This window comes from Oncorhynchus nerka, linkage group LG10 (genome assembly GCF_034236695.1).
Source record: "Oncorhynchus nerka isolate Pitt River linkage group LG10, Oner_Uvic_2.0, whole genome shotgun sequence".
Classification (NCBI taxonomy): domain Eukaryota; kingdom Metazoa; phylum Chordata; class Actinopteri; order Salmoniformes; family Salmonidae; genus Oncorhynchus; species Oncorhynchus nerka.
The window spans coordinates 48,765,550-48,791,982 of NC_088405.1; the positions used below are offsets into that span (position 1 = coordinate 48,765,550).

The 26,433-nt window shown below is 40.5% G+C and overlaps 1 protein-coding gene across 1 annotated transcript in view; it reads right to left on the minus strand.

The window, feature by feature from the left end:
- Positions 1 to 3,388: 3,388 nt before the first annotated feature.
- LOC115135432 (SPT6 homolog, histone chaperone and transcription elongation factor) overlaps positions 3,389 to 26,433 on the minus strand; it is a 65,092-nt gene continuing 42,047 nt past the window's right edge. Inside the window, exons 32-38 of the mRNA XM_029670118.2 lie at positions 25,938 to 26,051; positions 25,542 to 25,666; positions 17,019 to 17,131; positions 15,458 to 15,535; positions 15,117 to 15,298; positions 14,587 to 14,828; positions 3,389 to 4,481 (exon numbers count right to left, since the gene is read on the minus strand). Coding sequence (XP_029525978.2) covers positions 4,292 to 4,481; positions 14,587 to 14,828; positions 15,117 to 15,298; positions 15,458 to 15,535; positions 17,019 to 17,131; positions 25,542 to 25,666; positions 25,938 to 26,051 — 1,044 coding nt within the window. The 3' untranslated portion in view covers positions 3,389 to 4,291. The remainder of the gene's footprint in view (positions 4,482 to 14,586; positions 14,829 to 15,116; positions 15,299 to 15,457; positions 15,536 to 17,018; positions 17,132 to 25,541; positions 25,667 to 25,937; positions 26,052 to 26,433) is intronic.

The window sequence follows — 26,433 nt, forward strand, 5'->3', positions numbered from 1 at the left end:
GGGAGTACAGGAAGGGACTGAGCACGCACCCTTGATGGGCCCCCATGTTGAGGATCAGCGTGGCGGATGTGTTGTTCCCTACCCTTTACCACCTGGGAGTGGCCCGTCAGGAAGTCCAGGATCCAGTTGCAGAGGGAAGCGTTTAGTCCTAGGGTCCTTAGCTTAGTGATGAGCTTGGAGGGCACTATGGTGTTGAACGCTGAGCTGTAGTCAATGAATAGCATTCTCACATAGGTGTTCCTTTTGTCTCGGTGGGAAAGGGCAGTGTGGAGTGCAATAGAGATGGCATCATCTGTGGATCTTTTGGGGCGGTATGCAAATTGGAGTGGGTCTAGGGTTCCTGGGATAATGGTGTTGTGAGCCATGACCAGCCTTTCAAGCACTTCATGGCTACAGACGTGAGTGCTACGGGTCAGTAGCCATTTAGGCAGGTTACTTTTGTGTTCTTGTGCACAGGGACTATGGTGGTCTGCTTGAAATGTTGGTATTACAGACTCAGTCAGGGAGAGGTTAAAAATGTCAGTGAAGACACTTGCCAGTTGGTCAGTGCATGCTCGGAGTACACATCCTGGTAATCCGTCTGGCCCTGCTGCCTTGTGAATGTTGACCTGTCTAAAGGTCTCACAACGGCTACGCAGAGCGTGATCACAGTCATCCGGAACAGCTGGTGCTCTCATGCATGATTCAGTGTTACTTGCCTTGAAGCGAGCATAGAAGTAATTTTGCTCGTCTGATAGGTTCGTGTCACTGGGCAGCTCGTGGCTGTGCTTCCCTTTGTAGTCTAATAGTTTGCAAGCCCTGCCACATCCGCCGAGCGTCGGAGCTGGTGTAGTACGATTCAATCTTAGTCCTGTATTGACACTTTGCCTGTTTGATGGTTCGTCGGAGGGCATAGCAGGATTTCTTATAGGCTTCAGGGTTAGTGTCCCGGTCCTTGAAAGCGGCAGCTCTAACCTTTATCTCAGTGCGGATGTTGCCTGTAAGCCATGGCTTCTGGTTGGTATGTACGTACGGCCACTGTAGGGACAAAGTCATCGACTCCCTTATTTTTGAAGCCAGTGACTTTTGTTGTGTACTCCTCAATGCCTTCAGAAGAATCCTATAACATATTCCAGTCTGTGCTGGCAAAACAGTCCTGTAGCAACATGAATTGGTGCATGAGGCAGAAATAATGTAGTGTGACTTAAGTTACCATCAGCTGGAAAACTGTCCCTTTTTCTCAGCAGCGAGCGGGGGAGAGAAGAGATGGTGGGTTGGGAGAGAGACAGCCTCCTTCCCCTCAGACTGACCATCAGATACAGGCCATCAATCCAGTAAAACAAGCTCATTATTATGCTCACTAAGCTGCAATTAATTACTTAAAAATCATATAATGGGATTTTCTAGATTTTTGTTTTAGATTCCGCCTCTCACAGTTGAAGTGTACCTATGATAAAAATGACAGACCTCTACATGCTTTGTAAGTAGGAAAACCTGCAAAATCCGCAGTGTATCAAATACTTGTTCTCCCCACTGTACATTGTAAAATATAATTTCATAATGGTCTGAGAAGAACATTGGCAGGGCAATTCAAGCATAGCCAATATGCAGTGATCCAATGACCTTGAGCTTTCTTGGATGGGCACTTCTGTAACTTTATGGCAGCACCCAAGGGGCTTGAATGTTCGAGCTCTTCCCTTAGATTTGGCGGTGACGCTGGCTGCCCAACCACCACAGAAAGCACTGAGCTAGGCTGAAACACCTGTATTTTGGAGCTGCCTTACTCATGAAAGCAAAAAAAGAGACCATATTTGTATGCAGCTTTATTAACTATTATTATTATTAATTTTTTTTTTTACATTGTTTGCAAACTGATGTGTGACACATATTAATGCCAAAATAACAGGCAACCCCCCCCAAATGTCTTGGTAAAAATGTGGGGCTGTACACTTTCGCCGCTGTACACACAGAACCAAATAAATGTGTGTGTTGAACAACACTGTGTGTACATAACACACACACACTGGGGGGAGGGGCTCCCAGTTTTAATACAAATACTTTATTAAAAGGGTTTGAAAAGGTTATCAGCAGTGTAATTAATACCAGAGACAAAATCCCTCATTTCTCTCCAACCCACTGTCAACAACCACAGGCTTACTGATGGTACAGCAAGTAATATTGCAAATAGAAACGTGGGACCAGTTTCCCAGCCCTATAGATAAAACCTATACTCCTGGACTAAGCCATTGTTTTCCCCATCAGTTTGATTGAGAACTAGTCCTCATTTGCAATTATTAGCCTGAGCATTTATAAAATGAGGATTCTCCGTGGAACATGCTTTGATCCTATGAGTAATCCTTGTATAACATCGCACATCCACAAATGAAGCCCACAGTATATCAGCGACTCAATCAACTGTATACAGACAGAGCAAATAGTCAACAAAAAAACATCCCCTGAATGCAAAAGATGTGTTTTTGTGTGACACTAGGTAGTGTCACTTATGCAAGGCATACACGAAACTATTGCGCCTCGTTTTTGTCGTCCCAGATGAATGAAGGAGGCCCAGTTGATGGCTATTCCGTTCTCCAGACCCGTCGGACGTCATGATCATTTTATTGCTTGCGAAAATTTGGAAGTGCATCTTGTAGTACGAGCAGTGCTACGACGCGATTGGATAATGACTACAGCCAATAGTCCAATGACCAAAACAATGACGGCGAAGATGAAAGCAACAACACGCAGGTTGTCACTAGTTACCACAGCCACAAAGTCAACATTGGCTGGGTCTTAATTTAAGGTTAGGCTTAGTAATAAGGTTAGCAGTGTGGTTAAGGTTAGGGTTTAAGTTCTGATGTTAAAAAGATAAATTGTAGACATGCTTCAAAGAGTGGATTTTAAGGGTGCGGAGTTGGGGGAAGTGGCTAGGGACTATATGAAAAAGGGATAGATGTAAACGCCCGAATACCCAAGAGGCTTAAATGCTCATATGATGATTTAAAGACAACGATAAAGTATTTGAAGCAATCAAGATCTAAAAAAGTTCACAGCAAAACAAAAAGTTCAAAGGTAAAACCTAGTCCCTACCCACAGAGTCTACTGTCTTGTCAGCTCCTGTCAATCATTACTTCCTTTAGTTTGTGGTGTCGTCATGGTATCAGTTACCATGGTTACCATTAGTACTATTTTCATGGTTAGAATAAGAAACAAGAACAAAGCCTAGTATCTCTCTCTCTGGTCTCCCAAAGAGACAGATCAAAAGAGAGATATACTAGTAAACCATGTTACATCCACATATCCCTGTGTCCGTCGGTCTGTGTTAAAACAAACCATTCAAGTCTGGGTTGGTACAATGAATGCAACAATGACTAACCAGTAGGGTTTGGATGGAAGAGGACAAGGGTAAATCTCATGTTTCAATCATTCCCATCATCACAAGGTTTAATTCACCACATATTAGTTGAAATAAGGACAGAGCTCTTAATATTCAATAGCAATTTTTGGGGGGGATCAATACCAGACTCATATGCATAAGCATAGGTTTGACAGACAATGTGAACAGTCCAGAGTTAGGGTTCATACTGAAAACAGCGTCTTTATTAGTTCCGATGCATCAATACAAAAACGCAGACAAGCTTCCTGACTGGCCCCTCGAAATGCTAGTTCGGCTGCCTCTCGCCACAACCCACTGATCACCAGGGTGGCAAGGGGCGGGTCTACACAGCCAAAGGAACGTTACACAACAACCCGCCAACCGATCAGGACCCTTTCGTTAGCATCCCCTAAACTTTGAAAAATATTTTGCTTAAAAATCAAAGAGAAAAAAATGAAGCACAGCATACCCTATCGCATGTTATTAAAAGGAAAAGAAAAGGTGAAAGGTTGTCTGACAACAAACAATTTCTCCATTAGGTCCATGTCCTATAACATCCATCTGTCAGCAGTTTATTTCAAGTGGTTGGTGTCGACACTCTGCCTGCCTGACAGTGGTAATATCCTTACTAAATAAAATACTGGATGATGTGGCTGGCAAAAAAAGAGTGAGTGATAGACTGAAGAAGAGATGTGCCGGGAGAAAATCATGGCTAGATACACAGTAGCTAGAAACGGATTCCAATGGGCACAAGAAGTGGGTATGGAGGGTTAGCTAGTGGGCTAGGAGAGGAAGCTAAGGAGGCTCTGAATCCGAAAGGAATGGGTCCATTTTGAGGGGGCAGGCGTACGGATGGATGAGTTGATGAGAGCGAGTGGTATATTCGGAAGGAGTGGGATAAGGGGGGGGATATAGTGGCCCCACCCCCACCAGCTCGTTCTATCGGTCCATCTCGTCCAGAAGGGGTGTTGCGTCTCCAGCGATGGACATTGGGGTGCTCTCGATCATGGGGCTGGGGGAAGGCCGTGGGGTCATCCTGGGGGTCTTCTGCTTCTTCCTCTCCGCCTCCTTGTCCTGAAGCCACTGCTCCGCCATCTTGGCCCAGTCCACCGCCGTGCTGCCGCTCGACCTGCAGGGGGAGACAGAGTAGAAGGTGGGGTTAAGTACAGGGCAGCTTGGATGGTTGTAGTGTTTTAGTGTTACATTTTTTAAGTCATTTAGGGCTCACCTTAAGACATCCAGTGGAACAGCCACTTTACAATAGTGCATCTAAATCTTTTAAGGGGGGTGAGAAGGATTACTTTATCCTATCCTAGGTATTTGAAAGAGGTGGGGTTTCAGTTACAAAGCAGCTTGGACTGGAAGCCAGTGGAGAGAGCGGAGGAGCGGGGTGACGTGAGAGAACTTGATGTAGTGTTCTATAAGGCTGGGTTAGGTACAGGGCAGATGGTTTACGACGTCAATGTGCAAGTAGTTTTAGAACAGTTTACGACATGGCTTACGAATGTAAAAGGTGGTCCCGGCGATGCGATATAGGAACATACAAATATTGTGCCGGTAATATGAGTTAGATCTTTGACCTGGTTGAGCTAGAAACAAGCCAGTTTCGCTGTAGTAATGGTGCAACCATGACGCTAATGAATCTGCACTGGCGTGTTTCTCTAGGGCACTTGGAAACAATGGTACAGCGAAGCCTGATTATTAGTACAACTATTATATGCAAGATATTTTTCATAGTCGCATAGCACTCCCAAAATAAAACTGCTGGTCACACAGCTAAATATTTTGTCACACTTTTAGAACCCTGGTTACATTTCAGCATGCAAAGTCTGGACCTTCTTGATATCTGGGTGCATGACATGAGCCGGGATATTTTGGTTCTCAGAGACGTGGCTAAATGTCTCGATCCCGCATAAGGATATTGACAGTGCTAATTACAACATCTTCAGGTGTGACAGAACAAACAGGAGGAGGGGTGGCTATATATTTGAAATAAACTTGTGGCATCATGTTCTCTAAATATCCCTATCCCCAAATGTATTTTTTTGCTTTTGGTTATAGATGTCGCCAAAAGTGAAAATTAGCATTTTTCTGTTGTGGGGCTGATTTGCTTGATCCTTTCTTGCTGCAGCTTTCTGATACTCTAATTGTGGAATCATTTATATATTTTTAAGCTGACAATTATCTCGGGTGCTATCTGTTGGGTCGGGAAGCATGTGCCCCCCTCTTCACAAAGTAAAGAATATTTACTGCCCGATCTGACTCAAATTAGATATTTTCTAGCTCCAAATGTGTCCGTCTTTTCAGGCTTCAAATGTGTCCATCAGACCAAGTCACTACATCTGCTGCTTCTTTGGTGATAAATGACATAGTAAGTTGCATGGACAAAAGGCAGCATTGTGCTGCCCTTTTCATAGACCTGTTGATGGCTTTTGACACTGTTGACCATTCCTTATTAATTCGTAGACTGTCTGAAATTGGCCTGGGTCAGGCTACCTGCAATTGGTTTGAAAACTACCTGACATTAAAGACAAAGTGTTTATTCTGATGGTGTTGTCAGGTGTCCCCCAAGGGCAGAATTTGGGCCCTGTACTTTTTACTATCTATATAAACAACAGTGGTTTGTCTAAGAAATTGTGGCCTCCAATTGTATGCGTACGATATGGTTGTGTATTCTGTTGCCCCTTTCGTTGACAAGGCTCTTTCAGAACTAGCATCTGCCTGTTTTGCCATGCAGAAATACTTTGTTGAACCAAAATTGGTACTTAATACAGGTAAAACTAAGCATATGTTATTTTCCAAAAAACGCTTAAAATTGTTTCTGTCGATTTACGAATAAGTACATTGGACGGTACACACATTGTGTCCCCGCTTCTGGGTGTCTGAATTGACGAAAATCCATCTTTCAAAAAGTAAATTGACGAGTTTGTTAACCTGTTAAACTCGAGTGGTTGTTAAAGCAAGTACCGGGTCGAACGACTGAGGGACACCCCGCCTCACAATTTTTTTGTCCGAAAAACAGAAAGGTACATATCATTTGAAAGCTACCTTCCATGTCTTTTTGGAAATTCGAACTCAAATCTTACTGCTGGCAATGCCATACAAAGGCCATAAATCATGTGCTATGGTCATATTCATAGAGTATGGCAAAATAGGCATGGAAATGGTACACCCTAATGGTCATTGTAAAGCAATGCATTTCTTTCTCCATCTACATTAGGCATCCTCCCCATGCACTGTTGATCTAGCTCAGTGTTTCTCAACCCTGGTCCTCGAGTACCCCCAACCAATGTTCCCTCAACAACAAAAAGTCCATCACTGAGCAAATTCCAGGTCTGCTGAGCACAAACCTGAACATTGAGAAAATTCTGTGCAACTTCAGGCGCGCGTTTACTGTGAACACAGACGTTACATGCTTTAAGTAACAGTTCTAACAGTGGCCAAGTAGGCTACTTGATCATAATGTAGGCCTACCAGAGTGGCCTACCATCAAAAACAATGGCGAAAAATCCCATAACATTTTAACATGTTAACAAATGTTCTATCATTCAGGCAGCAAATGTGTGGTGTTCAATGTAGGCCTACATTCCATGAGAATTTAAACAATAAACATGTAGGGCTTGACATTAACCTTTTTATCCACTTGTCCTTCAGACAAGGTGACTGAAAATGTATTCAGACCCTTTGCAATGAGATTCAAAATGTTTTCCTACAACTTATATCAGGTCCCACAGTTGACAGTGTAAAAACCACGAGGTCAAAGGAATAGAGATCCGAAGCAGGATTGCGCCGAGGCACAGCTCTGGGGAAGGGTAACAAAACATTTCTGCAGCATTGAAGGTCCCCATGAACACAGTGGCCTCCATCATTCTTAAATGGAAGAAGTTTGGAACCACCAAGACTCTTCCTAGAGCTGTCCGGCCATACAAACTGAGAAATCGGGGGCGAAGGGCCATGGGCTGCAAGGTTATCAAGAACCTGATGATCACTCTGATAGAGCTCCAGAGTTCCTCCTTGGAGATGGGAAAACCTTCCAGAAAGAAAACCATCTCTGCAGCACTCCACCAATCAGGCCTTCATGGTAGAGTGGCCAGAAGGAAGCCACTCCTCAGTATGACAACCCGCTTGGAGTTTGCCAAAAAGGCACCTAAAGGACTGGTCTGATGAAAACCAAGATAGAACTCTTTGGCCTGAATGCCAAAGTCGTGTCTGGAGGAAACCTGGCACCATCCCTACGGTGAAGCATGGTGGTGGCAGCATCATGCTGTGGGGATGTTTTTCAGCAGCAGGGACTGGGAGACTAGTCAGGATTGAGGGAAAGATAAAGAGCAAAGTACAGAGAGATCCTTGATGAAAACCTGCTCCAAAGGTTCACCTTCCAACAGGACAACGACCCTAAGTCCACAGCTAAGACAACGCAGGAGTGGCAGTGAAGAAAGCTTGAGAGGATCAGCAAAGAAGAATCGTAGAGAAACTCCCCAAAAATAGGCGTGCCAAGCTTGTAGAGTCATACCAAAGACGACTCGAGGCTGTAATCGCTGCCAAAGGTGCTTCAACAATGTCCTGAGTAAAAAAGGTCTGAATACTTATGTAAATGCATCAGTTTATTATTTATACATTTGCCAAAATATCAAAAACTGGTTTTGGCTTTATCATTATGGGGTACTATGTGTAGACTGATGAGGGGGAAAAAACTATTCAATCCATTTTTAGAATAAGGCTGTAACGTTTCCACTGTGTGTACATTAATGGATAGGTAGAGACTTCAGTTCTCTCCTAATATGTATATAATTTATGTTAGACAAAAAATGAAGGCATGGCAACGTTGCACAAGACCTGCGCTTTTGAAATTCCTATGGGAATTGCTTAGAACGCCACCATTAGGTGAATGATCAGATTGTTTGGAACAGTAATTTGGTGACATATTTTATGTCAAACCTAGACTTTCAAATCTCTTATTCCCCAACATGGGGACAATTGTGGGGACCCTCTTGCACAAACTTCTGCCATACCTTACTTCATTGTTAACCCAGAGATGTCCGAGCTACCAGACCCAGTCTCAAACAAACAAGCGTCTGCTAAATTAATCAAATATAAAAAATAATGGCTAACTCTAGAGATCTTTTTGGTTTCCACTGAGTTCGGTAGATCTGCGTTTATTTATTTTTTATTTTTTACACCTTACTTGTGGAATGAAGTTGGATGTTTTGGTGCTGCTAGGGCAGATCAAATGGCCTTTTTACTGATGAATGTTCGTTTTTCATCATTGTGTTTTCTAAGTTATTTTCTTAATTGCTTGTAGATGTTTCTCCAGCAGGACCAGCGACAGACAGAGAATGACCCCGCCCCCTCTGTCTCAGTGGGCGTGCCAGCGTCCGTTATCGTCAGCAGCAACAGCAGCTCTGGCAACACACCCTCGGGTCTTGACAGCCAATTAGCTGAGGCAGCAGTGGTAAACCAGGTAGACAATACGCCCCTTAATGCTAAGCCCCACCCCCTGTTGCTGCCACTCTGTTAGGACATTGTCTGCCGCTCACTCCCTCTCTCTCTCTCACTCCCTCTCACTCACTCCCTCTCACTCACTTCCTCTCTCTCACTCACTCTTTCTCACTCCCTCTCACTCCCTCTCACTCCCTCTCTCTCACTCACTCTCTCTCACTCCCTCTCACTCCCTCCTCTCACTCCCTCTCTCTCACTCCCTCTCACTCCCTCTCACTCACTCCCTCTCTCTCACTTCCTCTCACTCCCTCTCACTCTCTCTCTCTCTCTCTCTCTCTCTCTCCCTCTCTCTCTCTCTCCCTCTCACTCACTCCCTCTCACTCCCTCTCTCTCTCACTCCCTCTCTCTCACTCCCTCCCTCTGCACAATTTGTTTCCTCTAAATCACCAGTCCGTTGTCATAACTCTCACTTTGTTTCACATGCATGTGTTCCTGAATGTGACATCACTACCTGTCATATCTCATAATACTAGACCTGTCATATCTCATAATACTAGACCTGTCATATCTCATTGTATAATACTAGACCTGTCATATCTCATTGTATAATACTAGACCTGTTATATCTCATTATATAATACTAGACCCGTTATATCTCATTGTATAATACTAGACCTGTTATATCTCATTGTATAATACTAGACCTGTTATATCTCATTGTATAATACTAGACCTGTTATATCTCATTGTATAATACTAGACCTGTCATATCTCATCATACTAGACCTGTCATATCTCATTGTATAATACTAGACCTGTTATATCTCATTGTATAATACTAGACCTGTCATATCTCATTGTATAATACTAGACCTGTTATATCTCATTGTATAATACTAGACCTGTTATATCTCATTGTATAATACTAGACCTGTTATATCTCATTGTATAATACTAGACCTGTCATATCCCATTGTATAATACTAGACCTGTTATATCTCATTGTATAATACTAGACCTGTTATATCTCATTGTATAATACTAGACCTGTCATATCTCACTGTATAATACTAGACCTGTTATATCTCATTGTATAATACTAGACCTGTCATATCTCATTGTATAATACTAGACCTGTCATATCTCATTGTATAATACTAGACCTGTTATATCTCATTGTATAATACTAGACCTGTTATATCTCATTGTATAATACTAGACCTGTTATATCTCATTGTATAATACTAGACCTGTTATATCTCATTGTATAATACTAGTTATATCTCATTGTATAATACTAGACCTGTTATATCTCATTGTATAATACTAGACCTGTTATATCTCATTGTATAATACTAGACCTGTTATATCTCATTGTATAATACTAGACCTGTTATATCTCATTGTATAATACTAGACCTGTCATATCTCATTGTATAATACTAGACCTGTTATATCTCATTGTATAATACTAGACCTGTTATATCTCATTGTATAATACTAGACCTGTCATATCTCATCATACTAGACCTGTTATATCTCATTGTATAATACTAGACCTGTTATATCTCATCATACTAGACCTGTCATATCTCATTGTATAATACTAGACCTGTCATATCTCATTGTATAATACTAGACCTGTCATATCTCATTGTATAATACTAGACCTGTTATATCTCATTGTATAATACTAGACCTGTATATCTCATCATACTAGACCTGTCATATCTCATTGTCATATCTATAATACTAGACCTGTTATATCTCATTGTATAATATATCTAGTCATATCTCATCATACTAGACCTGTCATATCTCATAATACTAGACCTGTCATATCTCATAATACTAGACCTGTCATATCTCATAATACTAGACCTGTCATATCTCATTGTATAATACTAGACATATCTCATCATACTAGACCTGTCATATCTCATTGTCATATCTATAATACTAGACCTAGTTATATCTCATTGTATAATACTAGACCTGTCATATCTCATCATATCTCATATCTCATAATACTAGACCTGTCATATCTCATAATATCTCATTGTATAATACTAGACCTGTCATATCTCATTGTATAATACTAGACCTGTCATATCTCATTGTATAATACTAGACCTGTCATATCTCATTGTATAATACTAGACCATTGTATATATCTCATTCTATAATACTAGACCTGTCATATCTCATAATACTAGACCTGTCATATCTCATTGTATAATACTAGACCTGTTATATCTCATTGTATAATACTAGACCTGTCATATCTCATTGTATAATACTAGACCTGTCATATCTCATTGTATAATACTAGACCTGTTATATCTCATTGTATAATACTAGACCTGTCATATCTCATTGTATAATACTAGACCTGTCATATCTCATTGTATAATACTAGACCTGTCATATCTCATTGTATAATACTAGACCTGTTATATCTCATTGTATAATACTAGACCTGTCATATCTCATTGTATAATACTAGACCTGTTATATCTCATTGTATAATACTAGACCTGTTATATCTCATTGTATAATACTAGACCTGTCATATCTCATTGTATAATACTAGACCTGTTATATCTCATTGTATAATACTAGACCTGTTATATCTCATTGTATAATACTAGACCTGTCATATCTCATTGTATAATACTAGACCTGTTATATCTCATTGTATAATACTAGACCTGTTATATCTCATTGTATAATACTAGACCTGTTATATCTCATTGTATAATACTAGACCTGTTATATCTCATTGTATAATACTAGACCTGTTATATCTCATTGTATAATACTAGACCTGTTATATCTCATTGTATAATACTAGACCTGTTATATCTCATTGTATAATACTAGACCTGTTATATCTCATTGTATAATACTAGACCTGTCATATCTCATCATACTAGACCTGTTATATCTCATTGTATAATACTAGACCTGTTATATCTCATCATACTAGACCTGTCATATCTCATTGTATAATACTAGACCTGTCATATCTCATCATACTAGACCTGTCATATCTCATCATACTAGACCTGTCATATCTCATTGTATAATACTAGACCTGTTATATCTCATTGTATAATACTAGACCTGTCATATCTCATCATACTAGACCTGTCATATCTCATCATACTAGACCTGTCATATCTCATAATACTAGACCTGTCATATCTCATAATACTAGACCTGTCATATCTCATTGTATAATACTAGACCTGTCATATCTCATCATACTAGACCTGTCATATCTCATAATACTAGACCTGTCATATCTCATAATACTAGACCTGTCATATCTCATAATACTAGACCTGTCATATCTCATAATACTAGACCTGTCATATCTCATAATACTAGACCTGTCATATCTCATCATACTAGACCTGTCATATCTCATTGTATAATACTAGACCTGTCATATCTCATTGTATAATACTAGACCTGTCATATCTCATTGTATAATACTAGACCTGTCATATCTCATAATACTAGACCTGTCATATCTCATAATACTAGACCTGTCATATCTCATTGTATAATACTAGACCTGTCATATCTCATTGTATAATACTAGACCTGTCATATCTCATTGTATAATACTAGACCTGTTATATCTCATTGTATAATACTAGACCTGTCATATCTCATTGTATAATACTAGACCTGTCATATCTCATTGTATAATACTAGACCTGTCATATCTCATTGTATAATACTAGACCTGTTATATCTCATTGTATAATACTAGACCTGTCATATCTCATTGTATAATACTAGACCTGTTATATCTCATTGTATAATACTAGACCTGTTATATCTCATTGTATAATACTAGACCTGTTATATCTCATTGTATAATACTAGACCTGTCATATCTCATTGTATAATACTAGACCTGTTATATCTCATTGTATAATACTAGACCTGTTATATCTCATTGTATAATACTAGACCTGTCATATCTCACTGTATAATACTAGACCTGTTATATCTCATTGTATAATACTAGACCTGTCATATCTCATTGTATAATACTAGACCTGTCATATCTCATTGTATAATACTAGACCTGTTATATCTCATTGTATAATACTAGACCTGTTATATCTCATTGTATAATACTAGACCTGTTATATCTCATTGTATAATACTAGACCTGTTATATCTCATTGTATAATACTAGACCTGTTATATCTCATTGTATAATACTAGACCTGTTATATCTCATTGTATAATACTAGACCTGTCATATCTCATCATACTAGACCTGTTATATCTCATTGTATAATACTAGACCTGTTATATCTCATCATACTAGACCTGTCATATCTCATTGTATAATACTAGACCTGTCATATCTCATCATACTAGACCTGTCATATCTCATCATACTAGACCTGTCATATCTCATAATACTAGACCTGTCATATCTCATAATACTAGACCTGTCATATCTCATTGTATAATACTAGACCTGTCATATCTCATCATCCTAGACCTGTCATATCTCATAATACTAGACCTGTCATATCTCATAATACTAGACCTGTCATATCTCATAATATAGACCTGTCATATCTATAATACTAGACCTGTCATATCTCATAATACTAGACCTGTCATATCTCATCATACTAGACCTGTCATATCTCATTGTATAATACTAGACCTGTCATATCTCATTGTATAATACTAGACCTGTCATATCTCATTGTATAATACTAGACCTGTCATATCTCATAATACTAGACCTGTCATATCTCATAATACTAGACCTGTTATATCTCATTGTATAATACTAGACCTGTCATATCTCATTGTATAATACTAGACCTGTCATATCTCATTGTATAATACTAGACCTGTTATATCTCATTGTATAATACTAGACCTGTCATATCTCATTGTATAATACTAGACCTGTCATATCTCATTGTATAATACTAGACCTGTCATATCTCATTGTATAATACTAGACCTGTTATATCTCATTGTATAATACTAGACCTGTCATATCTCATTGTATAATACTAGACCTGTCATATCTCATTGTATAATACTAGACCTGTCATATCTCATCATACTAGACCTGTCATATCTCATTGTATAATACTAGACCTGTTATATCTCATTGTATAATACTAGACCTGTTATATCTCATTGTATAATACTAGACCTGTCATATCTCATTGTATAATACTAGACCTGTCATATCTCATCATACTAGACCTGTTATATCTCATCATACTAGACCTGTCATATCTCATCATACTAGACCTGTTATATCTCATTGTATAATACTAGACCTGTCATATCCAATTTGTAAGTCGCTCTGGATAAGAGCGTCTGCTAAATGACTTAAATGTAATGTTACATGTAAATAGTCTGTTTAGTCCGTTGGAAATTCAAAATTGTATGATTGTGTACATGCAGGGCTCCCTTTAGCCTTGGTTTCAATGATACATGTTTAAACAAAGATAAACAAGAGGGGTAAAAAGTATTATAGAGGGCTGGGTTAAGTACAGGGCAGTCTGGATGTTGTAGTCTTTAAGAGGGCTAGGTTAGGTACAGGGCAGCTTCGACGGTGCAGTGCTATCCGTGCTATCTAGTGCTCTGTGAAGAGAATGGGAACTCCAAAACTTGAGTCTGGGGGCACATCATTTGGAACTTGGCTTAGAACACAATTTAAATTCCATCTTATACACACACATGACCACACACCCAACTAAACCACACACACACTCCCCATCTCTACTTACTTAGGCTGCTGTGGCGTGCGTCCTCTGGAAGAGGTGGAGGAAGGTGTGTTGGACGAGTGTCCATGGTGACTGTTGCTGCTGCTGTGGCCCTGCCCTTGGCTGCTCTGTGTGTGTCCGTGGGAGGACAAGGGGGTGGAGGAGGGGTACTGGGGCGTACCCATGGTTTGCTGGCTGGGGGTGGTGTATGAGTAGCTGGGGGTCATCACGGGCGTCGACATTGGCTGCTGGGGCGTTGCAAATACCTGGAAATTAATCAATCGGTAAATTAATCAGTCAGTCAATCAATCAACTGATATGTGGCAAACATCAGTAAAAAAAGAGAACATTCCACTTTTAATATTTCACTATTTCGGTTTTCATCTCTCCAATATGATCTTTCTGCGACAACTTCCTTAGCATCACTCAGGTGGGTGCTACACACTGGCAGTGGATGAGGCGAGTTACCTTAATTATACCCTAATATAATACAAGCCTATTGGATCATTGGGAAAACGTTTAGTGCTATTAACCCAAAACAAACAAAAACTCACGTGATAGGCTGAGGAGTTGCCTCCCCCACCCCCACTGCTACCCCCGGTGTAACCGTATTGGCTGGAGCCCCACTGGGCGGGTGTGGTGTTGGCATTCTGGCCCTGCCCTGTCACCGCGGCGATGGCACTGAACATCTGAGAGGTCATGTTCCGCGGGAGAGCGTTGACAGCTCGCGTCAGGTCTGAAAGACAGAAAGAGAGACAGAGATGTGTAGGGGGAGGGCAGGAAGGAAGGATAGAGAGAGAAGTCAGAAATACTGTTAGGTTATCTTTGTTTGGATAGGACACCAAAAAAAATACATTTTCAAATTCAACATTTCTGGTGTGTGTGTGTGACTGACCTGCGATGTTGATGTTAGCTGGTGTAGCGTTGACAGAAGCAGGTGTCCGTGTTCGACTACTACTGCTGGGGGTGATGCCTGAAGACAAAAATTCAAACAATAAAATCCAAAATAGCACAATAAAGTGTAGAGATGGGCGTTTGAAATAATGACACTATTCGAATAGTATCATGAAATTAATCGAAATAGGTGTGTTTTTAACCTCAGCCTAGCCTGTGGGCGAGGTAGAGACGCTGACACTGCAGCGGGATTGGGGCGGTGTATGTGAGAGCGCCCTGCATAGTGTCGGATACCCACTGTTCACGACGGCTGACCCTCAAATATTCTTTCAACCTGCGGGTCGGCTCACAATTCAGAACAATTATATTGCGGGTCTGAAAAGTTTTAAAATTAAGATGTTTTTTACATTTATTTTTGTTTTTACAAACCCAGGAGCTTGTTTTGAGGCGAATTCCGGACATATAGGCTGCCAGTCACGCAAGCAGTGGATCAAGGAACTGTCCATTATTTATGTGGTGCTGAAACTTATGTTTCACCCCCCCCCTAGACTAATCAGAAGGCCCTTTTTTTCAGAGAGACTTGAGTTGTCAATGTGCGGCGTCTCATTGTAAAAATTGAGTTGTAAATAATTGCAGGAAGCAAGGTACCGCGTACCACGGTCATCTGTACAAACAATAGTACCCAAGTATAAACACCATGGGACCACGCAGCCGTCGCGTTCTGTCTCCTAGAGATGAACGTACTTTGGTGTGAAAAGTGCAAATCAATCCCAGAACAACAGCAAAAAACAGTTACAAAAGTATCTATATCCACAGTAAAACGAGTCCTATATCGACATAACCTGAAAGGCAGCTCAGCAAGGAAGAAGCCACTGCTTCAAAAGCTCCATTAAAAAGCCAGACTACGGTTTGCAACTGCACATGGGGATCGTACTTTTTGGAGAAATGTCCTCTGGTCTGATGAAACAAAAATAGAACTGTTTGGCCATAATAACCATCATTATGTTTGGAGGAAAAACGGGGAGGCTTGCAAGCCGAAGAACACACATGCTGCTTGCAGAGCCAGCGCTCTTCTTCCATGCATCAAAACTTTGCACTTTGTCTCTCGTTCACATTCGCATGTAAATGTCCAAATTCACCAAAAATGACATTTGGTAGCTACTACCCATACTTCTATAACTTTATTAGCCAGATTGCCTGTCTTTGCAATTAGTTTATTTTTGTTTGCACTTGTTAGCATATTTAGCTAGCAGCCTCCACGGAAATGCGCTATTACTTGTGCTAATTTTGTTAGCTTTCTGGTAATATTAAATGTTTTTGCGGTTTACCGCCCCTTGTGTACTAAAACGGTAATATCGTAAATCCCGTGATGAGTAGGACGGTATGAAAATCTGGATACGGCCCAACCCTAGCACTTTCTATAGTATTTTATTTTATTTAAAACCCTTGAGATGGGAAAACATGACAGAATGTTAACATTAGGTGAAATTAAGTGTTTTTTAATTTTTTTAATCAAGTTACACTACCCAAAATGTACTCTACTCGTGGAACGACCCTCATACCTGGTACCGGTTCCTGGAAGTGGTCTTTGAACCAGCGGAACAGTCCGTTAACTGTGGGGAACATCTGGGAGCGGTAGCGGAACCCGTCAGGACTGATAGTCACAAACTCAACACTGCAGAGACAGAGCAGAGGACAACAAGACAGATTCAGATACAACACATCACCTCACTCAGAACAGTCAGCTGCTCCAAACTGTATTAGTTAAAAGGTTTAGAGTTTAGTCGAGGGTGTCAAATCAAATACGCATATTTTGACCAATGAGTTAAATAATGTTAATTGTGTAGATAATCCCCTAAGAAAGCCAATGGTCCAAACTTCATTTCTGTATCATAATCCGTTCAAACGTTTGTTTTTACCCTTGCATGACGGCCAAAATTAGAGGCCAGAGAAAAAAGAGTGGACAAACATAAGAAAAATTGCACAGCATCGAGAGCCTACCTGACAGGCTGAATGAAGGCTACATGACAGGCCCACTTTCCGAGTTGAATTTATAATCTTTGGCAAATCCACAGGACACAACATCTATTTTAATTCTTTATTGTTTTAAGACAAGTAGTATTTTTATATTTTAGTATATGCTTTTCATATTAATGCAAAATGCCTGCTATTTCTTTCAAGATTTCTCACAAAACACGCATCTCTATGAAATGTCATCGGAGCACTGAGCGTACCGCAAGCTTTTTTTTATTTTCAAAGTCTTTTACATTTAAATCAGTTTGTGTCATGTTAATTCAGCTTTTTGTGACCCACAGAAACAACTTTGCAGATGACCACATCATCTAAAATCATCAAAAGTAGTTGCGAAAAAGCACACCGCTCTGTCAACAGAGCTCAGTGCTTATTATCGAAAGTATTAGGTTACAAAATCGGACTTTTTGGATATAATGTTAATGATATGTTAGAGACCACACTGAACAATTCAGAACATGAACAATCATATTTGTCTTGGTAAAAATGGATTTTATAAGGAAGTGAAATTTCATCACCAAAGTGTGTTTTCACCCACTCTGGGCAGACCGGGTGGACACCCTAGAATTTTGGCAGAGTGGGTGGACACCCCATTTAGTTCCAAATTTAAAAAGATCAAATCTATTGAAAGCTCAATTTTCTGTTGACATTAATTTAACATATTGTCCTAAGGGAGAATTTCAAATTTACTGGGGGGTGGATGTTGTCCAAAAATGAAAGGCATATTAGATCTTATCTGTCGGAAAGATATCAGTTTGTCTCTGAATGGTTTGTCCTCTGACAAATCAACTGTACATTTCGGTGTTCCTCAATGTTCCGTTTTAGGACCACCATTGTTTTCACTATATATTTTACCTCTTGGGGATGTAATTCGAAAACATAATGTTAACTTTCACTGCTATGCGGATGACACAGCTGTACATTTCAATGAAACATGGTGAAGCCCCAAAATTGCCCTCGCTAGAAGCATGTGTTTCAGACATAAGGAAGTGGATGGCTGCAAACTTTCTACTTTTAAACTCGGACAAAACAGAGATGCTTGTTCTAGGTCCCAAGAAACAAAGATACCTTCTGTTGAATCTGACAATTAATCTTAATGGTTGTACAGTCGTCTCAAATAAAACTGTGAAGGACCTCGGCGTTACTCTGGACCCTGATCTCTCTTTTGAAGAACATATCAAGACCATTTCAAGTACAGCTTTTTTTCCATCTACGTAACATTGCAAAAATCAGAACATTTCTGTCCAAAAATGATGCAGAAAAATTAATCTATGCTTTTGTCACTTCTAGGTTAGACTACTGCAATGCTCTACTTTCCGGCTACCCGGATAAAGCACTAAATAAACTTCAGTTAGTGCTAAATACGGCTGCTAGAATCCTGACTAGAACCAATTTTTTTTATCATATTACTCCAGTGCTATAGCCTCCCTACACTGGCTTTCTGTCAAGGCAAGGGCTGATTTTACTGCTAACCTACAAAGCATTACATGGGCTTGCTCCTACCTATCTCTCTGATTTGGTCCTGCTGTACATTCCTACACGTACGCTACGGTCACAAGACGCAGGCCTCCTAATTGTCCCTAGAATTTCTAAGCAAACAGCTGGAGGCAGGGCTTTCTCCTATAGAGCTCCATTTTTATGGAATGGTCTGCCTACCCATGTAAGAGACGCAAACTCGGTCTCAACCTTTAAGTCTTTACTGAAGACTCATCTCTTCAGTGGCTCATATGATTGACTGTAGTCTGGCCCAGGAGTGGGAAGGTGAACGGAAAGGCTCTGGAGCAACGAACCGCCCTTGCTGTCTCTGCCTGGCCGGTTCCCCTCTTTCCACTGGGATTCTCTGCCTCTAACCCTATTACAGGGGCTCTTTCATACCGTCCCTGGGAGGGGTGCGTCACTTGAGTGGGTTGAGTCACTGATGTGATCTTCCTGTCTGGGTTGGCACCCCCCTTGGGTTGTGCCGTGGCAGAGATCTTTGTGGGCTATACTCGGCCTTGTCTCAGGATGGTAAGTTGGTGGTTGAAGATATCCCTCTAGTGGTGTGGGGGCTGTGCTTTGGCAAAGTGGGTGGGGTTATATCCTTCCTGTTTGGCCCTGTCCGGGGGTGTCCTCGGATGGGGCCACAGTGTCTCCTGACCCCTCCTGTCTCAGCCTCCAGTATTTATGCTGCAGTAGTTTATGTGTCGGGGGGCTAGGGTCAGTTTGTTATATCTGGAGTACTTCTCTTGTCCTATTCGGTGTCCTGTGTGAATTTAAGTGTGCTCTCTCTAATTATCTCTCTCTTTCTCTCTTTCTTTCTCTCTCTCGGAGGACCTGAGCCCTAGGACCATGCCTCAGGACTACCTGACATGATGACTCCTTGCTGTCCCCAGTCCACCTGGCCGTGCTGCTGATCCAGTTTCAACTGTTCTGCCTTATTATTATTGGACCATGCTGGTCATTTATGAACATTTGAACATCTTGGCCATGTTCTGTTATAATCTCCACCCGGCACAGCCAGAAGACGACTGGCCACCCCACATAGCCTGGTTCCTCTCTAGGTTTCTTCCTAGGTTTTGGCCTTTCTAGGGAGTTTTTCCTAGCCACCGTGCTTCTACACCTGCATTGCTTGCTGTTTGGGGTTTTAGGCTGGGTTTCTGTACAGCACTTTGAGATATCAGCTGATGTACGAAGGGCTATATAAATTAATTTGATTTGAACATCTAAAGCTAATTTCCTGCATTTCTAACCTAGCACACAATGTCTGCTGTGTGGATCAGGCAGTCAACACGTCGAGCAGTCATTTGAAAGAGTAAGAACATTTCAGCAAGAAAACTCAAAAGGTTGAAATCCATTAATACCAAAATAATGGAATTCATTGCCCTTGACAATCACCTGTTCTCTGTCATGGGAGGTGTTGGCTTTCGCCGACTGGTCGAGCACCGGTACACAGTAAGTTACCAAGTGCGCTATTTTTCAGATGTTGCCCTACCGGAGTTACACAGTAATAGCATCACTGCTATTAGCTTCACGACTGACATTTGGACCAGCAATATCAGCCCCATGAGCATGCTGAGTCTGACAGCACAGTGGGTCGTCGAGGATTTCGTACTGAGGAAAGTCGTATTTCATACTCATGAATGTGCTGGTTGTCATATCGCTGCTGCCATTTCAATGGCATTTGCGAACATGTTTGAAACTTGGAAACATGAACACACAAGCTCGCTCCCATTCTAACAACTGACTTGAGAAATAAGCTCATCAACTGCGCCTGCAGCAGATGTGATACCCTCTGTCGTGACATTGAAACTAGAGGTCGACCGATTCATAACAATTGGAAATCTGTATTTTTGGGCACCGATTTTTTTATTTTTAATTTACCTTTATTTAACCAGGCAAGTCAGTTAAGAACACATTCTTATGTTCAATGACCTGCCTAGTAACGGTGGGTTAACTGCCTTGTTCAGGGACAGAACGACAGATTTTCACCTTGTCAGCTCAGGGGATCCAATCTTGCAACCTTACAGTTAACTCGTTCAACGCTCTAACCACCTGCCGCTCATTGCACTCCACGAGGAGCCTGCCTGTTACGCGAATGCAGTAGAAGCCAAGGTAAGTTGCTAGCTAGCATTAAACTTATCTTATAAAAAACAATCAATCATAATCACTAGTCAACACGTGGTTGATGATATTACTAGTTTATCTTGTGTGTCCTGCGTTGCATATAATCGATGCAACGCTGGAGGATGATATAACAATGGCGCATTTGCGAAAAAAGCACAATCGTTGGACGACTGTACCTAACCATAAACACCAATGCCTTTCTTAAAATCAATACACGGAAGTATTTATTTTTAAACCTGCATATTTAGCTAAAAGAAATCCAGGTTAGCAGGCAATATTAACCAGGTGAAATTGTGTCATTTCTCTTGCGTTCATTGCACGCAGAGTCAAGGTATATGCAACAGTTTGGGCAGCCTGGCTCATTACGAACTAATTTGCCAGAATTTTACATAATTATGACATAACATTGAAGGTTGTGCAATGTAACAAGAATATTTAGACTTCGGGAAGCCACCCGTTAGATAAAATACCGAACGGTTCTGTATTTCACTGAAATAATAAACGTTTTGTTTCCGGATTTGACCATATTAATGACCAAAGGCTTGTATTTCTGTGTGTTATTATGTTATAATTAAGTCTATGATTTGATAGAGCAGTCTGACTGAGCGATGGTACATTCGTGCGTTTTGCCAGCAGCTCTTCGCAAGCACAGCGCTGTTTATGACTTCAAGCCTATCAGCCTAATGGCTGGTGTAACCGATGTGAAATGGCTAGCTAGTTAGCTGGGTGTGTGCTAATAGCGTTTCAAACGTCACTCGCTCTGAGACTTGGAGTAGTTATTCCCCTTGCTCTGCAAGGGCCGCTGCTTTTGTGGAGCGATGGGTAACGCTGCATCGAGTGTGGCTGTTGTCGATGTGTTCCTGGTTCGAGCCCAGGTAGGGGCGAGGAGAGGGACGGAACCTATACTGTTACACTGGCAATACTATAGTGCCTATAAGAACATACAATAGTCAAAGGTATATGAAATACAAATGGTATAGAGAGAAATAGTCCTATAAATACTATATTAACTACAACCTAAAACCTCTTTCCTTGGAATATTGAAGTCTCATGTTAAAAGGAACCACCAACTTTCATATGTTCTCATGTTCTGAGCAAGGAACTCAAACGTTAGCTTTTTTTACATGGCACATATTGCACTTTTACTTTCTTCCCCAACACTTTGTTTTTGCATTATTTAAACCAAATTGAACATGTTTCATTATTTATTTGAGGCTAAATCGATTTTATTGATATATTATATTAAGTTCATTCAGTATTGTTGTAATTGTCATTATTACAATAAAAAAACGTCAGATTAATCGGTATCGACTTTTTTTCGTCCTCCAATAATCGGTATCGGTGTTGAAAAATCATAATTGGTCGACCTCTAATTGAAACGCCAGCTCAACAAAACGCCACCATGCTTGATGCTAGGTACAAGGACCGCTATTTCAATGCAGACAAGAAACAGGGTTTACGTGAAATGTTACATACACAGCTGGACAAGATGGAAAAAAACACAGTGACAGTGCGCACCGAGGAAGAGAGGCCACTGACAGACAGAGCTGAAACCTCACTGTTTGACATGTATTAAGAAATCCTGGTTGAGAATGAAATGACTGAACAAATTAACAATGAAGCAGAACAGAAAGTTAAAGAAATTGTTTTTGATTGTGTTTTACTGGTAATGAGGACATACATAAATGGCAACAAAACAACTTTTTGGCCTACCCCGGCCAAACATGGACCAATTGCACGCCACCCTATGGGACTCCCAATCATGGCCGGATGTGATACAGCCTGGATTCGATCCAGGGACTGTAGTGATGCCTCTTTCACTGAGATGCAGTGCCTTAGACCGCTGCGTCCATGTGTGTGTGTTAACTATTTAACTGTACTAGAACGCTTAAAAGGCCGCTATAATTTTAAATATGGGTTATCGGTAACATTTGTTTTGGGCAAGGAAATATCAGATATAGGTATTCGCCACAAATGTCATATTGGTGCATCACTAGTAAGAACGCTGTTCATTGAATAGAGCTCAGCATTCAACACCATAGTACCCTCCAAGCTCATCATTAAGCTCGAGGCCCTGGGTCTGAACCCCAGAGTTGTAAAGAAAAAGCCATATCTCAGACTGGCCAATAAAAATAAACGATTAAGATGGGAAAAAGAACACAGCCCCTGGACAGAGGAACTCTGCCTAGAAGGCCAGCATCCCAGAGTCGCCTCTTCACTGTTGATGTTGAGACTGGTGTTTTGAGAGTATAATTTAATGAAGCTGCCAGTTGAGGAATTGTGAGGTGTCCTTCTCAAACTAGACACTAATGTACTTGTCCTCTTGCTCAGTCGTGCACCGGGGCCTCCCACTCTTCTTTCTATTCTGTTTAGAACCCGTTTGCGCTGTTTTGTGAAGGGAGTAGTACACAGCGTTGTATGAGATCTTCAGTTTCTTGGCAATTTCTCGCATGGAATAGCCTTCATTTCTCAGAACAAGAATAGACTGACGAGTTTCAGAAGAAAGTTCTTTGTTTCTGGACATTTTGAGCCTGTAATCGAGCCCACAAATGCTGATGCTCCAGATACTCAACTAGTCCAAAGGCGGACAGTTCAATTGCTTCTTTAATCAGCATGACAGTTTTCAGCTGTGCAAATAAATGCAAAGGGGTTTTCTAATGATCAATTAGCCTTTTAAAATTATAAACTTGGATTAGCTAACACAACGTGCCATTGGAACACAGGAGTGATGGTTGCTGATAAGGGGCCTCTGTACGCCTATGTAGATATTCCATTAAATTTTTTATTTTTTTTTAAAATTTTTTTTTAAATCTGCCGTTTCCAGCTACAATAGTCATTTACAACATTAACAATGTCTACACAGTATTTCTGATCAATTTAATGTTATTTTTGTGGACTTTTGAACGATAGTGTATATATTCTTAATTCCATTCCTTTATTTTTGTTGTGAAATTGTTAGGTATTAGAGCATTGGAGCTAGAAACGCAAGCATTTCGCTTCACCCGCAATAATATCTGCTAAACATGTGTATGTGACCAATAAAATTTGATGTCTCTGAATGTCCTTGAGTGGCCCAGCCAGAGCCTAGACTTGAAACTGATCTAACATCTCTGGAGAGACCTGAAAATAGCTGTGCAGCAACGCTCCCCATCCAACCTGACAGAGGTTGAGAGGATCTGCAGAGAAGAATGGGCGAAACTCCCCAAATACAGGTGTGCCAAGCTTATAGCGTCATACCCAAGAAGACTTGAGGCTGTAATCGCTGCCAAAGGTGCTTCAACAAAGTACTGAGTAAAGGATCTGAATACTTATGTAAATGTAATATTGACGTTTTAATAAAGTTAGAACAATTAAAAAAAAAAAATAAATGTTTTTTTTTGCTTTCATTATGGGGTATTGTGTATAGATTTATGAACGAAAACAACAATTTAATCTATTTTAGAATAAGACTGTAATGTAACAAAATGTGGAAAAATTCAAGGGGTCTGAATACTTTCCGAATGCACTGTATTTATGTTATCACAGTCACTTAAAAAAAAAATCGTTATACTGTGTGTTTATGTATTTTTTTTAACTGACAAATACAAAATCAATCAATCCAAACTGTGCAGTGGCCATGATGAATGGAAAGAGACATCTGTTACAAAACACCAAAATGTTTAATGGCATTCAGAGATTGTCAAGCAAAGCCTTCGGTTTTGGGTCGGTTTACAATGCAGGCAGGGATGTATTTTCTGTTTGTCGACATTGACATAGTCTATTTTTTGTGGTGTTGAAAACGCAAACCATGATATTGAAGCGCCAGAAGTCGGTATTCTTTGTTTATTGGTTGTGTGGTGCATTGGCACAGAAACCTGTTGGTCGAAAACTTGTTGCATAGATGTTATATAATTATAAATATGGCATCAAAATGTTGAAAATCTAATTTCCACCTAGCTGATCATTGTCTGCAGCCAGCTCTGATCGCAGTATAGGCCTAATGAAACAGGCAGGGAGAGTTAGCTCGTCTGTGGTGGTTGGTGAACCCTCAACCTTCTGGCCCGTAGCCTTGCGTGGCATCAACTATGCCACAAAAGCATGCTGTAGTAGCAAAGTTGATGGCCATGTTTATAAAAACAGTTATTGTTATTTGTGGTCGTAAACATTCTTTTGAGTTAATTCTATGAGGGGGAAGGGAATGCAATTTTTTTTCAGTAGTTAGGTGAACTCATCATGGTTTGGGTAAAGGGTAATGGCTGGATAAGGGGACAGGGTTTAGAGTTAGTTAGCTGTAGTCATGGTAACTCACTGTGGTTTGGGTTAGGGTTCGTTAGCTGTAGTCATGTTTGCTCACAGTGGTTTGGGTTAGGTTAGCTGTAGTCATGGTTACTCACCGTGGTTTGGGTTAGTTAAGTGTAGTCATGGTAACCCAGCATGGTTAGGGTTAGTTAGCAGTAGTCATGGTAGCTCACCGTGGTTTTCCGCGAGGTTGGTACCCCAGTATGAACTTCCCTGGCAGGTCTTTACAGGCTGAGACAAAATAGGGGATGAACGCAGGCTTTTCCTTTTTACACCTAATCAACAACTCCTCCATTTTCTACACAGACCGAGGGAGGGAGAGAAAGAAAGAGGGTCAGAAAAGATGAGTGGATGAATAAAAATATATGTAGCTCTATAAATAGAGAACAATAGAATCAAACAATTGTCACTGGGGAGATTAAACATGTTTTATAGACAGAAAGGAGGTTTGTTTCTTTGTAAGTCTTTGTAAAACAAATACTCTGTGAGCTACTTGAGGTCGATCAAAATAAACAAATACTCTGTGCCACTTCCCGTGGTTACGACAATATTCACACCACCATACCTACCTTCTTGTCCCCTCCGTTACAGTCCTGGAAGTACTTATGTCCCAGGAGGTCGCGAGCAAACGCTGCCATTGGCTGAATATAACGAGCTGTGATCTCATCAAGATCCTCAAACTCCTACAGATAGAGAGAAAAATAAATAAATATTTATTTGAAATTCAAAACACAATTAAACGGACAGTTGACCCAAATGGCCCTGTGACGGTCATTCCAACACCATTATATCTCAAGTCTAAGGTCACTAAGTGTTGTACTAAGGTTGTTTGGTATTTTACAAAATGTCTAAATTGCTTAGACTTTTTTCATTACATACATTTTTTTTTGCTCGCTTGCCTTGCATAAAAATTTTAAAAAATCCGTTAAACAGTAAATCAACTTTGTAAGGCCTAAAATTGACTGTGAAGCTCAGCAAAGTCACATATAGATGATTTGAACATGAGGAGCTAAAAATGCCAATTTCGGTCCCATGACTTGAATGTGATTTGTGCCACAAATGCTA